The sequence below is a fragment of the Amphiprion ocellaris genome, chromosome 2 (genome assembly GCF_022539595.1).
Source record: "Amphiprion ocellaris isolate individual 3 ecotype Okinawa chromosome 2, ASM2253959v1, whole genome shotgun sequence".
Classification (NCBI taxonomy): domain Eukaryota; kingdom Metazoa; phylum Chordata; class Actinopteri; family Pomacentridae; genus Amphiprion; species Amphiprion ocellaris.
In genome coordinates this window covers 38,302,809-38,321,440 of record NC_072767.1, presented here as the reverse complement: position 1 = coordinate 38,321,440, position 18,632 = coordinate 38,302,809, and the positions used below count along the sequence as shown (strand labels likewise).

At 38.6% G+C, this 18,632-nt stretch overlaps 1 protein-coding gene across 1 annotated transcript; it reads right to left on the bottom strand.

Annotated features, from left to right (window-relative positions):
* Window positions 1–96: 96 nt before the first annotated feature.
* Window positions 97–13,407, bottom strand: mef2b (myocyte enhancer factor 2b). The gene is made up of 9 exons (XM_035949585.2): window positions 13,123–13,407; window positions 9,057–9,133; window positions 6,944–7,147; window positions 6,534–6,662; window positions 6,168–6,351; window positions 5,011–5,159; window positions 4,313–4,427; window positions 3,145–3,265; window positions 97–2,300 (listed from the first exon to the last, which is right to left on the bottom strand). Exons 2-9 carry the CDS (start codon window positions 9,108–9,110, stop codon window positions 1,988–1,990), a joined length of 1,269 nt encoding a protein of 422 aa, XP_035805478.2. The 5' UTR covers window positions 9,111–9,133; window positions 13,123–13,407; the 3' UTR covers window positions 97–1,987.
* Between the last annotated feature and the right edge of the window lie 5,225 nt (window positions 13,408–18,632).

Here is an 18,632-nt window from a genome sequence, read left to right as displayed (position 1 = left end):
AGGAAGCAGAATCACATTTTCTCTCCAAAGAAAGATGATAAAGTAAAATCTCCTTTGCTGAACAAAAAGGAGAAAAAAATCAGGCGAGGGCAAATATACAAATTAAACCGGTTTTATTTAAAAGGAATCACAACAAATGTCAAATAAAAATCCGTCTTTGTTCTGTTAGTGAAGCATTCAGCAAACATAGAAAAAAACAAATCAATCCAAAACATCAGAATACTGATAACTTGGTTTTTCACGCTGATAGTAATTAACTGCATTTAACAAAAGAAAATAGAGCTAATTCCACAGCAGATTTGAAGACCTCCATCAGCTGAATCAGTGAATCTCTGCAGCGTTTATCATGATGTATTTGCATCACCAAACCTGTGTCCTGTCATAGAGATTCATCAGATAATTAATAACCAGCAGTTAAAGCTGCACTTTTCTCCTATCAGTGTGATGGTGTGAACTAAGATGACCCCTTGTGGACAATAAGTGGAAATAACCTGAATTATTGTGCATTTTGCCATTTTCAGGACAGAATTTAAAAATGCGATACTAAAAACATCCAACGCACACAATTAAAAAGTACAGATATAATGAAAACCAAATGAAAATGTGTTTTTAATGAAACATCCTATGAATATTACTGTTTAAATACACAATGTCCCACTTATTTTTAAATATCACTAGCTCAATAATATCTACAATATGCACTTACTAAATGAAGCCCTTTGGAAAAAAGTTTGCATTTTTTATATCACTGAATTCAGATTTGGACACAAACCTTTGGCCGTTTCAGTGTTTGAGTGCAACGCAGAGGGACAATATTTAAAAACTTTGGTCTTAAGTTGAAGCAGGCTGACATCAGTTTTTAATCTGACAATGAAATATAATGAGTCATTTGGAGGAAGAACACAGCTAAAGCTTAAAGAACAAACCTGGTAAGAAATCATTTTTTACAACTCCTTAAAAAAAACAGCATCCAGAAGTAAATTTTTTCAAGTTTGTCTTAAACAATATGTTGCTGCTGTAAACAGTTCCTTCTGTTGATCCTAAAGTAACCCTGCAGTGAAAGAGTTGCTCTGTATATAAATGCATGAAGTTAGTTAGACAAATCAAGAGCACATCTTGCAAATTGTTGGTATCTTTAGATCAACGCTCCCTCTCTTTGTTACTCTACAACGTTTGCTTTAGTATGAGACTGTGCTCTGCAAATAAACTCCACTTTCACCAGAACAAAGCACAGCCGTGAAACACTATCTGAATAAACACAAATAGTATTTCAGGCTGCTCAAACCTCCTGTTTGTTGGGTTTCAGAGTGCACCTCTACGCCATCACTCTCATTAAAAATTCATTACGAAGGGACTTTTTCACAGCCATTACGGGCAGCAGGTAACCAAAAATAAATCAGCAGTGTTTCCAGACAGACTTGAAAAAATGAAAAGTGCACTGGAACATTTTACTGTTTCCAAACTCCTCTTAAACCTTCTGTGAAATCTGTCTAGTTTTATGTGTCTGTCTATAACATTCATACAAAGACTTCAATGTTGCATAATTTGACATTTTCCAAATTTCCCATCGAACCACAGTCAAGCACTGAACTACTCAGAACTTCTGTTGCTTTCAAAGCCAAATGCAGATATTTGCACTTCTGGAGAAACTCAGTTGGTCCCGCTGTGCTGCTGCAGCTATCTAGAACAAAGTCACAGAAACAAAAACAAACACATTTTCAGTTGCATTTTTTTGATTTACATTAGCTCCACACAGAAAACTAAACCTAACCAAACAAAAAGCGTAAGTCTGTATGCATCTATCTCCTCGTGGGATCAAGCAAGTGATGCAGAGAAGAATTTCCTGCTGCCCAGGAGAGACCAGCTCTGTGTGAGGAGACAAAGAGAGGCGTTGCTCTCTGGGATGATGGGGACACATCCTCCCCATCTGGTTCTGCTGACAGACAGCTGTTGGATGGGAGACGCTGTTGTAAACTACAGCAACCGGCTATCTCTGCCAGCCGTCACTCATCTCTAACTGCCTGAGCGACTGCCCTCCATCCTCCTCGTCTTGCAGGTAGCTGGCTTTGGGAAACTCCTTGGCGCCATTGGCCGGGCCGCTTTCTGGAGGGGTATGTCGAGCAGAATCGGGGTTGCTCATTGGAGAATGCTGCCTGAGGTGGTGCAGAGGAGGGGAGGTAGGTGAGGACATGTGCTCAGGAGAGCTGCGCTCCGATTTGATGCTGAGGTTGAGGGAGGGCAGATGTGGAGAGGTGGAGGAGCAGGACTGAGAGGGGAAGGAGCACCCCCCACTGGACATCCTGCAAACAACAAGAGCGAGCATCAGTTCTGCAATTACTGTCTGAAGGGCATCAGTTGGCAAAAAAACTTACAACACAGTAAATGCAACAATTAAAAATGTATCATTATGGATTAAAAAGGTACAAGGACACTCCCACTACTATTTCCTTGCATATAAATAACAAATGAGGGCACCAGAAAGTGTGATTCTATATTTTATGGGAAGAAAATGGACTAATAAATCCCGTAAAAATTAACTTTTAAATGCTTAAATAACATTTTTCCATATCTAAATAGTATTAAAATAAAAATGTAAATTAGTATTTATTTATAACAGCAGCAGAAACAACAACAATAACTGAATAATAATAATAATAATAATTATTATTATTATTATAGCAAAATAAAAACTATGCCAAATAGCAGTTGTATTATTACACACTATACTATAATTTAAAAAAATTAATTCATTTTGATCATTAATTTCTTTTGTCTTTCATTTGCTATTTTCTTTAACTTTACACAATAAATTACATTTTCATTTTTTTCCCTTGTATAAGATTTTCTTTTACATTTTTTATACAATTTTTTTCTTCCTTTTTGTTGTTCTGACTATTTAACTTCACTGTCCTCTAAAGATATGATCAGTATATAATTGCTGTCATTTTAAGGCGTGTTACTGTGTAAATGAAGTGTTGTCTGTTGCTGTTTTGTGCCTGATTAATTGAAATGTTGTGCAGAAAGACTGAAAGCAGAGGGAAACATTTTGAGAGAAAACAACATTGCAGGCTCAGTTCCCTGATTGATTACATTTTACCCACACAGTGGATATATTACTTCCACAATAACATATAATATGCTTACCCTGGACTTATATGAGGCCCGTGGGGCCCGTGAGGCTCCTGAGGCGGCTGTACTGGTTGCCAGGGGTTCACTGTTCCTCGCTGTAAACTAACAGAGTGATAAAAACCAGGCTGGCCGTACTCTGGAAAGAAACAAGAGGCACGGATATAAAAAAATACAACTGAAATGGATTTAAATAAAACAGCTTTACTTAAAGAATGGAGGGATTATCACCACTTAACCAAAAGACTAATTTGACATTTAGTCTAGTTTTCTTGCTGTGAGTAAGATGAGTAGATCGGCACTCTCACCGCTAAGGTCTGTAGAGTAAATATGACTGTCAGCTGAACTTAGCACAACGTACATGCGGGAAAGTGGGAGAAATTTGGTTCGTCCCGTTGTGCTGCTGGAGCTAATTTGTACAAAGTCACAAACAAAATGAGAAAATTAACATTTCAGTTTGTATTTTTGATTCACATGAGCTCAACATAAAAAAATAAACCTAAAAGGGAGAAATCTGTCACTTAAAAGCTCAAATTAACATATTTTATCTTGCTGTCTACACAATCTTTAGAAACTCTAGGAGCTCTCTGAGCCTAAAAATTGTCCTGCACAAACACACAACCTGATATTTATACTGTACAGATTTAAAAAAAATAAAAGTTACTGAGCAAAATTTTAAGATGGCAAGTGGATTTTGTTGCTTCTGAACAGGCTAGCTGTCTGTCCATCATCTCATCTAATTCTCAGCACAAAAGCAAATAAAACTATTTAAAAAAAAACTGCCAACTTACTGCTTTGAAATATGTTTTCAAAGGCTTTTTTTTTGCTGTTGTTGCATGTGTGAACATTTCACATTTCAAAGCCAAATATGTATGCAGATTGTTGCCCTGTTGGAAAAAAAAAAGGCTAATCCTGCTGTGCTGCATCAGTTACTTTTAACAAGGTCACATGACAAAACAAACACATTTCAAGTTGTATTGTTGATTCACATTAGCTCCACAAAAAAAAAAAAACTACACCTAAAATGAGACTTCTGACATCTCATCTAACTCTCAGCACAACAGCATATAACATTATTTTTTTTTAAAGACAACTTTTAAAATCCCTTTTTAATTGCTATGCTTTTTACATTGAGCACTCCTTTAAATTCATGCTCTACAGAGCAGAGGATGCAGGTCAGACCTACCAGGGGATCCAGGAGGAGGGAGACTGTATCCTCCCAAACTGTGACTCAGCAGCCCTGCCTTCCCCATCGCCACCATGGAGCTGCCGCTGTGGAGGCCCTGATACAGGAGACCCCTCTGATGATCAGAGAGGCAGAAACAGTCAAACTGAAAACCTTGCTGCGATGCCGTGATCTCACTGCACAAACACGATGTAGAACTTGTGAATATTGTAACTGTGAGAGGTGTGAGCGAGTCAGAGAAACTGTGAAAATGCTTGCACAAGTTTGCAGAACAATTTGTGTTTATTGGCATATTAATTCAGTTTTAATGAAGAATTCCAGTTTTTCTAGGCAGCATTACATACTGTAGGTCCGCTCCAACTCTCATTTCTTCTAAATCAAAGCTCAAGACTTTTCTGTTTGCCATTGCTTTCCTATTATAGCCTATTTTAGCTTGTTTTAAATGCAAATTGTAACTTTATTTTTTTATGTATGTCTAATTTCCTTTTCTTTTCTTTGTTTTATTATATTTATCATTTTAATTGTGCTTTTTCATCCTTGTCTGAATGTTTCCAATGCTTTTAATGTTTTAATGTAAAGCACATTGAGTTGCCCTCGTGTATGAAATGTGCTATACAAATGAAGCTGCCTTGCCTTGCCTTGCCTAGTGTTACAATCACTATTTGTGTTGATTAGGCTGGATACCAACAGCTACTTACAGCAGAGTTGTGGTTAGCACGTGCAGCGCCCATGGCCTGATTAGCTGCCTCTGCTCGCAGGTTCTCACTGCCCAGGTTCAGAGGAGGAGGACTCTTCATGTCGAGAGCTCGATTCAGGTTTCCATGCGAGAACACAGAGTAGCCGATGCCTAACAAGTGAAAGAAAGGAGCAGGAAGTGAAAAAAAAACCTGAAACTTGTTCACTCACAGAGGAATAATTTATTCTCTGCGATACATTCCTCACCTCCCTCTGTTGCCGTCTGCAAATGTGGCAAAAATGAACTTCTTCTTTTTGGTGAAATTTTAAACTAGCAAATCTTTATGAGGCAGCCATCATTTATCAAGTTGGAGTGTTTGTAATATATTCAAATGTGCTGATGATCTGATTGCAAACAAAAAAATCTGCCAATGTCGATTCTCACCAAAAATACAGTGCTGTATTTAGAAAACACTTTGGATTTCTGTGATTATTTCACATCATAATCTTTCCATTTAAAGACTGTAACAGAGGCTGACATGACAGGCAGGTGTGATGCGTTCAACATAGAAACCACAGAAATGTTATAGCCACTGTCACACCGGTGGAGGGCCGGTTTCACAGAACAAGCCGACTGCATGTGCGGATTAGTGCGTAGACACACACACTCATACACACACTTCCTGTGAGTTCACAGCCAGCTGCACAGATGGTTGACGGTGCACATGTGAAATTCAGAGCAAGCATTCAGCAAGACGAACGCTTAATTTGATTGATTTTCATGCAAAAAGCTTGAGCAATGGTTGTTTGACAATGTTTCAAACATATGATAAATAGATGTTCAATGCCAATAAATTAAGAAAACTTTTTTATCAGAAGAATTTGTAGATTTTATTTTGTAAGTAATTCTTTTACTGATACAGCATCACTCAGTTGCACATCCATTCTGATGTCTAAGTCATGTTTTGTCATGGACCTGTCTGTCTGTAACTCAGTGTTATATTATATTGTTGTATTGTCTAGTACAGGTTCCTTAGTGCTGTTTGTCAGTGACTCAATGTTGTTTTGTTGTGTTCTTTGAGGACAGGTCTCGCTTGAGAATGAGACCCTGCGTCTCAATGAGATTACTTGTATAAATAAAGGTTACATAAGTTTTAAAAATTTGTCTGTCCAGGCTCACCTGAGTGTGGGGTCATGAATGTGGTGTGTGGTGCAGCAGGACTGGCAGATCCGGGTCTGGAGCTCAGAGGTTTGAAGCCTGGAGGTCTGTGGGAGGCCATGCTGGATCCGGAGGAGTTGGGGAAACCGTTCTCACAACCTGCAGACACCAGAAACTGTGCCTCTGGTGAGAGCAGAGACGGACCCTGAGCAGTAAAACATAACAGCATAAATAAATACGATCTATTTCAGTTGGTTAAAAGAAGTGAAATAAATAGATTTTACTTGAGAAGTCAGCTCATAGGTTTTATTTTTACATAGTTTCAGCAGGTTTTTAAGTGTGTGTTTGTGTTGAAAAGTGTGAGAGCAGGAGTGTGTGCTGACTGACGTAGAAGCGTTGGCGAGCCACAGACAGATCCATTCCCTCGCTCAGAGGATATTTGTCTGCTGCCACCTGCATGCTCTCCTCGCTGTCGAGCTCTGAGCCGTCGAGACCGAGGCCTTTCCTCCGCAGGGTCTGATGCAGAACAGAAAGTACATGTGGAAAATTACCCACAATGATCGCATGATGGTTTAGGAGATTTTCACTGAAAATGCAACAACCCGTATTCATCTTAGCAAAACGTTGCCATCTGAAATTCTTAGTTCTGCTTTCTATCTAAAAATCAATTGATTATTTTGTAAGAAAGTGCATTATGATGACGCTTAATGTCAGTATGAAATCATGCAAGACTTGACTGTCATGTCACAGCTTTGTATACCACAACCCTTCACACAGTTCCTTTTAGTAGTTTCTACCTCCAGTATGTCCGTGTTGGTACGACTCTCGTGCGGCTCGCTGTACTCCGTGTATTTCAGCAGAACTTTATCCACGTCGGTGCTGGCGTACTGGAACAGACGGTTGGTGCTGTTGAAGATGATGAGGGCGATCTCACAGTCACAGAGCACGCTCAGCTCGTACGCCTTCTTCATCAGACCAAACTTACGCTTGGTGAAAGTCACCTACAACAAAAATAAACACAAGTTTGCGCCATTGTCTCCTCTCTTTCAGCCAGCTGCTTGTGAACTAGAGGAGTATATTCGGCTTTAAGAGTGAAGAAGAGCTATTAATTAAGCAGGTGGGACAAATCAGTTGATTCAAATAAACTTAAAAAAGCATTAAAATTCACTTTCTGTGCTGTTAACAGAAATACTGTTGATAGAACTGACTTTATTTTATTTTTTAATAACAGCAGAACCTACAACTCTACTTGCAAACACACACACAAAAAACAGTCAATATATGTATATTTCTTAAAATCACAAATTCATCCTGGTAGGGTTTAAAATCTGTACAACAAATAACTCTGTCTATCCTCAGACACTTAATTCAGATAAGGAAAAACTCCACAAAAACAGACCTTATCACCAGAAAACATTCAGTCTAAAAGATCAGATATGAGAAATAAATTGTGTTTACCAGATCTTTGAAAATGGTTTTAAAAGTTTTTCTAGTCCTCTATACTGTTTCCTTGATGTTCTTCTTTTTCACAAAATATCTGTTTCATGGTTGTATCAACATACATTTATCAAAAACCTGCTTTCTTATTAACGTATTAAAAGGCTATGGGCATGATGTAAACATTTCTCTCACGTGGCAGTATCGTGCAAACGTTATCTCGGTCTGTAGTGTCTGAGAAAACATACTGTATGTATCTTCAGTGGTGTAAGCTGATGTCAAGATCATGGTCTATATGTAATCTGTGTTATCTGATTCATCTTCTATCAAGCTGATAAAAACTTCCTCTAATGGTAAATATATCTTCTCTTCAGACTTAAGGCATATTTCCTCTTTTCATCTCGGCCTGTTAGCGCACTTTCTGTGTTCAGTGTGAAAGAACATAAGTGTTCTTACTGTCCTTTTGGCACCGAGAGAAATATCTTAGCGGCGTCTGGATTTGGTTAAATTTACAGCATTGGGACGTCATGTGCTCCTGGCAATAGACAGCTTGAATTAACACCTACAAGGCGACAATTCTGTCCTTAGAAAATGACTCATGCTACAAATATCATCATATATAACTACATGATCTGTCTGTTTCTCACTGGTATCTTTGTGTTTCTCTGTTCCCTCCTCAACCGGGCAACAAAGACTCCTGTTAAAGGGAGTCTTTTCTTTCCACTGTCACCAAGAGCTGCTCAAAGGCTCAAATTGTTGGGATTCTGTCTATAATACAATGTTGTTTGAGTCTTGACTTTGCAATATCATGTATGCCAAGATGACTTATCTAGCAAATGTGGTGCAATATTAATACAATTTCATTCAACTCAGTCATTCTAAATATACACCTTTTACTCGCACTACTGGGAAAAATCCTATGTTCTTGCTGCATAACACATATTCCATGAGTTTACACTCTGTCAGTGTCACATTTGGTGTTATGCATGTACAATGCACTAGACTCAGCAATGACACGCACTGCTGCTGCTGTTTCCACTGTTTCTTTTGTTTCTATCTGTTTCTATCTTTCTGTCTTTAAATTGATTCTCCCAGTACTTGTAGCATCTCCCTGCCGCTACTACTTAATCTTGAAGTCTGTAAAATGTCAAGGAAACAGTGAAAAGGTGTCCATCACAAGTCCCTGGAGCCCAACCAGCTGTCCAAAACCTAAAGATGTTCATTTTTCAGATATATAAAACAGAGGAAAGCAGCAAGTCCTCACACTGGAAGGCTGAGACCAGAGACTGTTTGGAATTTTTGCTTTAAAAACATTTAACTGATCAGAAAATTAGTCTCTTGTTAATTTTTTGTTGATCATTTGCTTGACTATAATTTCAGCAGTGTGAGTTTTAACACTGTGCAAGCATTGCTGGGGCAAATGTGTTGCAATAACAGGTTCTAAAATAGATGAAATATTGCATGTGGGCTCACCTGTCTGTTCCTCTGGTCAAGAATACGAGAAATTTGTATTTTCTTTCTTCCCATGTTTTCTGCTTATACACTGACACCTGTAAAAAAAAAAAAAAAAAAAAAAAATACTTAGAGGAATAATACAAGATGCATTAGTTTTAAATAAACTGACATCAATAAATACGATCTAAAACACTAATAACTACAACTTTTCCTCCTCTTACTGATATGTTTCCAAGCTGTTCAACTAATTCTTATGCAGCGATTTAAGAAGATATGCATCTACATTTCATAGTAAAACAGAAATGTTCAAAAACATTTCTCACATTTATATAATTCTGGTGGGAAAATGTCATCCATTTGGTTTAAGTGTCTCGGGTCCCTTCCCCTTGGTAGGGGCAGGGTGTTTATTTTTACCACCACGAGGCGATGCAGTCTAAAGTTAGAGCGACTCTTGCCGGGCCAGCAGTCCACACAGGCTGACACCCTCGCAGTCTGGGTTACCCCCCGGGCCAACGGCACAGTGCTCGACTGCACCGCACAGCCCCAAGAGACAGGGTTAAAAATACAGTCCACAGCTCCTTTTAAAGGTTCAGCAGGCAATAGCTGTAACCAAACAGCAGAAGGAAAACGGTGTGTTTTTGAAAGATGGCTGACGCAAAAAAAAAAAAAAGAAAAGCCACCCACTCCTCTCTCATGCACAGCCAGGTCAGAAAAAGCAGGATTTAGAAGGGCAGAAGGCAAAGACGTGGATGGATTGTGGCTGGCTTGAGAATGTCCATTTTTGAAAGTTACACCCGTTGTTTTTCTGTTTTTTCTTCAGTGAGAAAACTCTTTCCCCCTGCAGGACCATATAGAGCTGGACACTATAGCGAAACATCAAATCAAAGGATCATTTTCACTGACACTTGTTGCAGCCATTAATTCACTTTGCTGCCAAACCGTACAACACAAAACCAAATGCGTACATACATTTGAGTTATCTCCACTCACTATCAGTCACACAACTGCATTAAGTGGTAGTCTGACTCCTCTGACCTGACCATACAGTGCTTCTCCAAAGCCCCAGAGGAGCTTTCACTGGTTTTCCCCCTTAATTCTGGACATGTATTGGACTTCTCTATATTTAGTCGCCTGCCCCTCCTGATGATGCCTGAGCGGATATGGCGCCTGCATTCCCACGACCCCTGAAGTGCCCGCTGTGCCTCAACGTAAGCTTGGCACACAGGCATCTGGGGCATTTCTGGAAGAATCCACCTCTTTGCCCTCATGATTACCTTATAAAGTCCGATGATATCCGCTGCAGAGACAAGACGCATCTAGACAGTGGAAGCCGCAGACAAACTCATCACTGCCATTGTCTTTAGGGTAAAGAGCACACAGGGAAGACAAGCAGGACCACAAAAACCAGTGTTGGTCTGTCTAACAAACAGCTCAGCTACCACAAAGCATTCACACCAGGTTAAGCTGTTCTGTTTTCTGGACAAGAAGTGAGACAATTTACCTCATATCAATGCATGTTAATGGCGAGGATAGGGGGAAGTAGGACGTATGATCTAAACAAAGCAGATAGATCTTTATCTCAGGGTTTTACCGAAGGTTCCTCTCCTCTCAGATATAACCAAATGACAACTATCAGCGCCACAGACAGCTCTGTTAGAAAACGCATGACTAGCTGGATAAATATAGCAACACCTCCAGTCAAACAGCACGGTGTTAGCTATAGAGCTCTATGTGGTTTAGTAGGTTTGTTGAAGGGCCTAAAGGCTGAGACAGGCAGGAAGAGCCTGGCTGCACCCCATAGCTAATTCTGGATGTTTTCCCATATGACAACTGTCATTCGAGGTCTGTGAAGGCGCAGAAGCAGCCAAGCAGCATGAACCCACCACCTGTGACCTTTCATGTCCAAGGTCGCCTCCTGACCGCTGAGAAAAGGTGAACATAAAAAGGAAGTAGAAGAGCTTTTTCCTGTGCAGTGTGGTCCCAGAAGATAAGACACAAATGCAGACAAAATCACCGTCTGTCCTGTAATAGTGCAATAATTGCACACATTTACGCTTGCCCCTGGGTCTCAGGCTTCTACAGGGAAAGACAGCACTTTAGTCAGATGCTTTCCCAAAGGTGAGGTGGTAGAAAACACTGAGCAAAGCACCAGTAGCCCTGCTCTCTGACATTACCATGGTTTCTTCTGACTGTCCACAGGGGAATTCACTGGAACAACGTACAAGACAACTTGCAAATCAACACTCCAGAAAATTTTCTGATCAGCTTCCCTGATATTACCAATTAATACTGCACTGGATGATTTTTGTGCTGCAGTGAACTATATGCATGAATGAGAAGGGGGAAAAAAGTAGGCCATTTGTCAAGTATTGGGGGTTTTGCTTCAGTGGTTTTCTTTCCATGAGTCATTCAGAGCATGGTGGTTGGTAAAAGCTTCAACAACATGGTAAACACGTGTAAACATATTAAGCAAGGAAACCAGTGACTTACTATGTGGCAGCACGGCACTATTAGCTGTTAAATAGGGTAAAAAAAACAAATGAATGAAGTTGCAAAAAGCTAAAATACTGAGGCATGTTATGACACCAAGGTTTTGCCTCTACTGCAAAATATTATTTAGTGTATGTTCTGTTCAGTTATGTATTAATTATTCAATGACAGACACGCAAAAAGAAGGTGTATCAAATATGACTAATGTGTTACACTAGTGACTGCAGCAGCAGCAGCTGTAGGGTGACATCTATCAGGACTTTCACTGTTTCAGTCACTCCTGAAATCAAAGTTAAGAGAGTAAAATGTGAAACTGGGCAGAAAGCTGTCTTCAAAAATAACCCCAAACCCCATTTGTAATAACCAATAAATACAATACATATACAATCTCCCAAACCCAGGTTAAAAAAGTCTGGGTTCATAATTGTAACTGAAACATCTGTGGTGTAGTCGCACTCAATCAGTTCAAAACAGAAACATATTTTAAGTGGGGGAAGGCCTTAGGGTAACAGTTTCTCAGTGAATTTATCACACTTTACAGTCCATGACGCAGGTTTGCATAGCTCGCATCGCAACCTAAAGAATGTCATTTGTACATCAAAGCACGAGCAGCTCTACCTACTCTTGGGATACACAAACGTCTGCATGTGTGTCATCTTCGGGGGGTCAGACGGTTCGTCTGCCTTTGGAGAGCAATGTTGAGGAAATATTTGTCTAATTTTAACTGGAGATAATTGAATTTCCTTGATATTTTTGATAGAGCCAGAGTGGTCATGGTATACATGGGTGTGACATGAACATTTGATGCTTCCAGAAATAGAGGGAAAAAAAGTTTTTCAGGAGTTTAGAAAGTCCCTCTGGAGGAGCCACAACATCAGCTTTGAATGGCACAGTAGGGAAAACAGAATTCCCTGCAAAATAAGGTCATCTTGAGCAAATGAAGTCATATTTTTAATAGAACAACAGCTTCATCAGTGCACATTTGGAGGGAAACCTAGAGAGCAGTTGACTGAGGGCAACAGGTTGAAGGGATGAAAAAAATGAACTCCTGTCTATTTATCTATTAAAATCTATATTTATGAGGCGATAAAACGCAGAGGAGGAATTATGCAAATACTTATAACAGAAAATTAATATTACATACATAAAAATGGAATCTGTTGAGCTGAGATGCTTCCGAAAGTCTAACCAGTCACCGCTGAAATGGACTCTAAAAGTCACTGGATGTGCCTGCTGCCCAAGGACGCAGATTCAATTTGCACAGCGAGCTATAAATAAAAACTGTAAAAACACATAGCTTAAAAATGTTTGTGAATAATTAGTCCAGATAAATTGCCGACGTCATTCAAAATAGGCCGTTTAAGAATAGCCCGTCTGTCCCCGGGTTGCCAAGCTCCTCCGTCTAATTTAGCCTCATCTATAGGCAGCCCTCAATAACACAGCAACAGGTACTGAACTCACAGCTGTGTCATGCAAGCTGCCACACAGGAAAACCCCAGGAAACTTTGCTCATTTGCCTTAAAAACCGAAATTGTGTCAAAAAAAAGCGCACTGAACACGTGCGTAAAAACCAAAATAGAGCATCAGTTCTCACCTGTTCCTCGATCTCCTTGTTTACTTCTGAGTTTCAGACACTTGATCCAGGCCAGCAAACGGGGAGAGCTGGAAAGCGCAGACGTGTAAAAGAGCAGGAGGAGTGTTTGTCTCTGGCCCCGTGTGCTGATGTGCAGATATTCACCTGATGCAGCAGCAGCAGCAGCGGATGGTTCAGGAGCGCTGCTTTCCAACAGCTGGCTGCTGCTGCTGCTGCCCGCCTCTCTTCTGTCACCATTCACCGCCTCCTCGGCCGCGCCATTGGACACACTCCACCGCCTCCCATCCGCCTTCAAACCCAGCCGTCGACTGAAGCCTGTCAGCAAGATCACAGCACAAGTTACACTTAAACTTACAATTTGGGTTCTTTATGTGTCTTTAATTGTCTTGAATAGGTTTGAATTGAATCGCAGGGCAGGAGGAGTTGGGGAAATGCCAGAGGATAGTGGAAAATGCTGATGCACAATTTGCATATTTTCTACTCCCACCTACCACCCACCAAGCTGAATATTTGGTATAGGAAATATGAAACAGTATTTAAACACCGAAAAAGTGTAAATTTGTGCAGAAAGTTGAGCTACTCTTTGCTAAATGGAGAAAACCTGAAGCTCTCCTTGAAGACTTTTAACACATCCAGCATCTTCTCAGTTCTCCCACCCTCACAAATGTTAAAAAATATCAATGACAAATGAAATATGGGCCTATAAAATTAGACTACTGCTGCGTGTGCCTCTTCAATAGTCTACTTAAAAGTTCTTGTCATAGGCTTCAAGAGTTGTAAGCAGTCCAGAGTGATTTTCCCTTTTGGGCTGTTTGACCTGATTATGTGAGGCCCAAGGAGCTAAAGCTATGCAGCATGATTGATTCAATAAAGCAGAAGCAAAGATGACAAAAAAAGCAGAAAATAATAATGGAATTTCTTATTTTTATATAGCCAAATACCTCAGCCATCCTCTGTAAAGGGACTGTCTATGGAGAGGTTGAGAACTGCTTCCCTAAAGATACATCCTCTAAGGTGCATTATGTTTTAATGGCATTTTGCACTGACATGAGATTTGTTTTCATGATCTTAACATTCCAAAAAATTCAGTTAAGTTGCACTAAATTCATTATGTCAAAATGTGTGAAAATAAAGGACTGTTTTATAGGAACTTTAAGTGCAACATTATTTGAAAAAAACTTCATAGGGTCTCATTTCAATTTAAATTCAACAAGAGAATCCCAAAAATAGAACTAAAAAAAACAGTGAATATATTTTGTGTTTGTCTTATGCAACATAACAGGCTTTCGTTTCTCAATGTGGTAATATTCTGAGAGGAAACCCTTGAGTTATTTTAGCCTCTGTGCACATCATGGTCTTTTAAAGAAAAGGTTATTGCATGACAAAAAAAGAGAAGAAGCTTCATATTGGTGGAGATTTGCTCCACTAAAGTGCCCTTTGGCAATTTACTGAGTAACATGAGTGTCAGATATGTTCACTGCCTCCATGTCATCAGTTTATGATGAGAACTCACCGACACCCAACTTTGATGTGAAGCTATAAGCGTAATGTTGTACATCACTGCACATATGGGATGCAATTACAAGGCCATCGAGCGCGATGCAATACAACATCACCATTAGTTACAAAAACACCAGAGTTCAATCGCCAGTTCTCAGGTAATCTCAAATAAAAGTTCAACAAAAGCTACAGAGGAGAATAGCTGGTGTATTGTAGTATTGTGCAGTTGTTATTGTGTTCAGCCACTGCACAAAATGAACCATGAATACATCAATGATACATAATCTTTCAGTTAGAATGCCATGTGTCCCAACAGCTGAAGCAGATTTGCAGTTGTTGTGTATGTTTATCAGCCGAGAATGGGTCTCTAATGAAAGCATGGAATAGAAAGTGAATGAAATGAGGAAAACAAGGACTAAACACAGAAATAAACTGATCAAAAGCAATGCAAAGCCGCTCATACAAAAGCAGACATACTGTCAGCTTAATAGATATATTTAGAGGTAATAACTAAATCACTGCGTGAGCTGCATTATTGACTATTTTTGGGGAGTGACACAATGCACTCCAAAAATAATATGGTGTCAGTTTATTAGCACAGATCATCTGAGTAAGTGTGGATAACAGCTCCATTTCTCTCCCTCACACACAGACAAACACATCAACCAGCAGACGTATAGACACAACGAGCAGCGTGCATGCAAACACACACTCGGTTTCAGATCCCAAGAGCATCTGATGCAATAGTTAGCAACATCCCTACAGACTGCTACAGCCTTTACCTCCAGGATTCATCTGCATGGGCCCAATAAAGCCGACGGAGAATATTGCAAATCCCCATCTGTAAATACAGTGAGCTAATCACCTGCATCAAAGGGGAAATTATGTCTTAAGTGTGGTGTTTGTGCAAGTGTGTCCTTTGCACTTTTCTCGTAAACACTGTTTGGAGCTTCATCATCAGTGCAGAGACTGAAGGTGGAACCGCATTCACACATTATTCAGAATTACTGAAAACTACATAAGCCATGAAGTAGAAGCTGCACAAACATAAAGGTGCCTTTGAGAACTTTCCGTATTTTTTTTTTTTCATTTTCCTGAAACTTCTCACTTCTGCTTTCGACAAGATCAGCCACGACCCTTTTAGAGCATGTGGTGAGGCTGTCGAATTCAGAAATAGCCTCTATGGTCAGTGTACATGTGTGAGAGCAATTGTTCACATTGTGTATCTTTATAGCTACAGTCTTATCTACATCTCAACAGAATAAGCGTTACACCTTTACCTCCCCAACAGCCCCCAGCCTCTAACAGAACAACAAGGCCTCTGTAGCGTAAGACGAGGACTTTAAGTATGTCAAGGTGCCTGTAGTCCAGCAGTGTGTTTTTGAAGTGCAAATATAGTGAATATTAATTTGACTCAATCAGGCAGATTCAGGACAAGTAGCTCGGGTGCAATAAGCACATTGAAGGAAAAGCACTGATAACAGTTTACTTGATGAAAAAAGTGCATATCCGTTAAGCTGTGCATGCTTCCAAGGCAACTAGTGAAAAGTTAATTAAATTCAGAGAGTCCGAGGGGCTGGACTCAGAGCAAAAGGGATACTTTACAATGAACAGGGGTTAGTTAAGGAGGCTGCTCTGCTGCAAATTCCTCAAAAATTTTCTGTAATGTACACCTGCAACGATCCTATTTGGCTGAGGACCAATTTGGGAGAAAATATGTGTAAAGATGTGAAAAAAACTATAATATAAAATAAATACAAAAAATATAGTGCTCAAATGACTTATTTATTTAAAAGAATTGCACATTAATTGAGCATCACTTTAGAACTAAAGTGGTGTGCAATTAAAACCAGGAACCAATTAAACAAACACAATGACTGAAATATGAATTTGAATGTAAACACAACAAAATAAAGAAAAATAAAAGGCACAGCACAATAAAAGATGAAGTCAAGGTAGGAAGCTCTACTGGATATAAACACATGAAACAGTCCCACAATATATGTAACATCTGTATAGAACTATAAATTAGCTGTTATTTTTTATCCTTTTTATTTATTACATTGCATAGCATGTATCAGCGCTCTTTATCAGCAGACAATAAGGCTGCCTGTTGGTAAGAGCTACAGTAATCCTCTAATCACTTTATGATTAAGACAGTTTACATTACAGTGTAAGAAGTAGGCTAATCTTAAGGAAGACACGTCACTATTATCATCAGAACAACCCGGCATGTGAGTAAACCTGGGAATGTTGCCCCTACAAGAATAACATCATTTTTAAAAAATATATATTTTTTGACTGTCAATATGATAGAATAAAAATAATACACATAACAAGAATTGTGCCTAAATGAATACATTTAGAAAGTAATTAAATAATAAAAGAAGACAGTTTTGCTATTCTTGAAAATTATTTAGTAGTCCCTTTGAGCAACACAAAATGTGTTACTTAAACAAAACAAAAACTATATTCTCAAATGCTGATGCAGCTCTGACTTTAACTGCAACATAAATTTTAAGATCAAAATTATTATTATTTTATTTTATTGAAATTGTTTGATTATTGACAATTAATTTGCAATTGAGGATCCCATAGGACAAAGGTATATATTCAATTCATTACCATTGATATATGTATTTATAATATAAAAACATTGTCAAATCAATAGGGATGTTTAACCTACTGTAGCTAACATAGTTATAATAATGATAATACAGTTTTTACTGCTTGTTAGCTATTATTTTACTGTATTAGATGATGATGTATTTAATTTACAATTGAGGGGCTTGGTAGAACAGAATTTATAACTTTTTAAAATTATCATTGAAGTTTGTATTCATGAAATAAAAATTTTATCAAATAAGCAGTAATATTTAGCATGCTGTAGCTAACATTCTAAACTAGGCAGCTCGTGCTACAGCTACCTAATATGGCATTACGCTATGAGCTAAACATAAAACCAGCTAGTTAGCCTCCTTAGCCTACACATTTAACTTCTACTGCTAGTTAGCTATTATGCTACTGTATTGGATGATTGTGTCCATAATTTACAATTGAGGTACCTGTAGGAAAGAAATTCTAACTTTACATTAAGATTATTGATATTTAAATTCACAACATAAAAATTGTGTTAAATTAACAAGGGATGTTTAACCTGCTGTAGCTGACATTTCATGCAAGCAAGCTAATGTAGCAGAATGCTATTCGCACAACATAAAGTCAGACAGTTTGCCTTTTAGACATATAAATATATAATGAATCGCAGTGCATATATGGTTAGCTTTATGTTGCTGTCTTAGACGACAGTGTACATAATTGAGGGGCCTGTAGAATTTAAATTCACAACCCAAAAGTTATGTCACAACCGCAGGGATGTTTAGCCTGCTGTAGCTAACATTTACACTAGCTAGGTAGCACTCCAACAAGCTAATATAGCATAACACTATTAGCTTAACATAAAGTGAGCTAGTTAGCCTTCGAGACAGATCATATTACATTTTTAACAGCTAGTTAGCTATTATGCTACTGCATTAGGCGATAGTGCACATAATTTACAACTGAGGGGACCCGTGGGACAGAAGGTATAACTTTATTATCGTTAATATTCATATTTGTGTCATAAATATAGTTTCAAATCAGCAAGTATATTTAGGCAGCTGTTGCTAACATTTGCGCTAGCTAGCTAGTACTGCAACAAGCTAATATAGCATAACATTATTAGCTTTACACAAAGCGAGGTAGTTAAGTCTTTTTCGACAGATAATAATAAATTTCTTTTACTGCTGGTAAGCTATAGTGTTACTGTAGTAGTTTATGGTATATACTGTGTAATTGATCATGATTCTAACATTAACAGGCCTAGATTTTTAAAAAATATTTCTACTTTTATACTCACACTTTCACATATTGCTTTTGTGATTTTGTCAGGCATATGGGTTCTGTAAAGCGTCTCGAGACAATTTGACTGTAATTGGCGCTATATAAATAAAACTGAATTGAATTGAAAA

Bases quoted from the DNA above. Each gene is read 5' to 3' on its own strand.
- mef2b (XM_035949585.2), bottom strand. From the start codon at position 9,110: ATGGGAAGAAAGAAAATACAAATTTCTCGTATTCTTGACCAGAGGAAC. The intron at 7,148-9,056 runs GTGAGCCCACAT...TTTTTGTTGTAG, and splicing joins TTGACCAGAGGAACAGACAG to GTGACTTTCACCAAGCGTAA. The intron at 6,352-6,533 runs GTCAGTCAGCAC...TTTACTGCTCAG, and splicing joins TGGCTCGCCAACGCTTCTAC to GGTCCGTCTCTGCTCTCACC.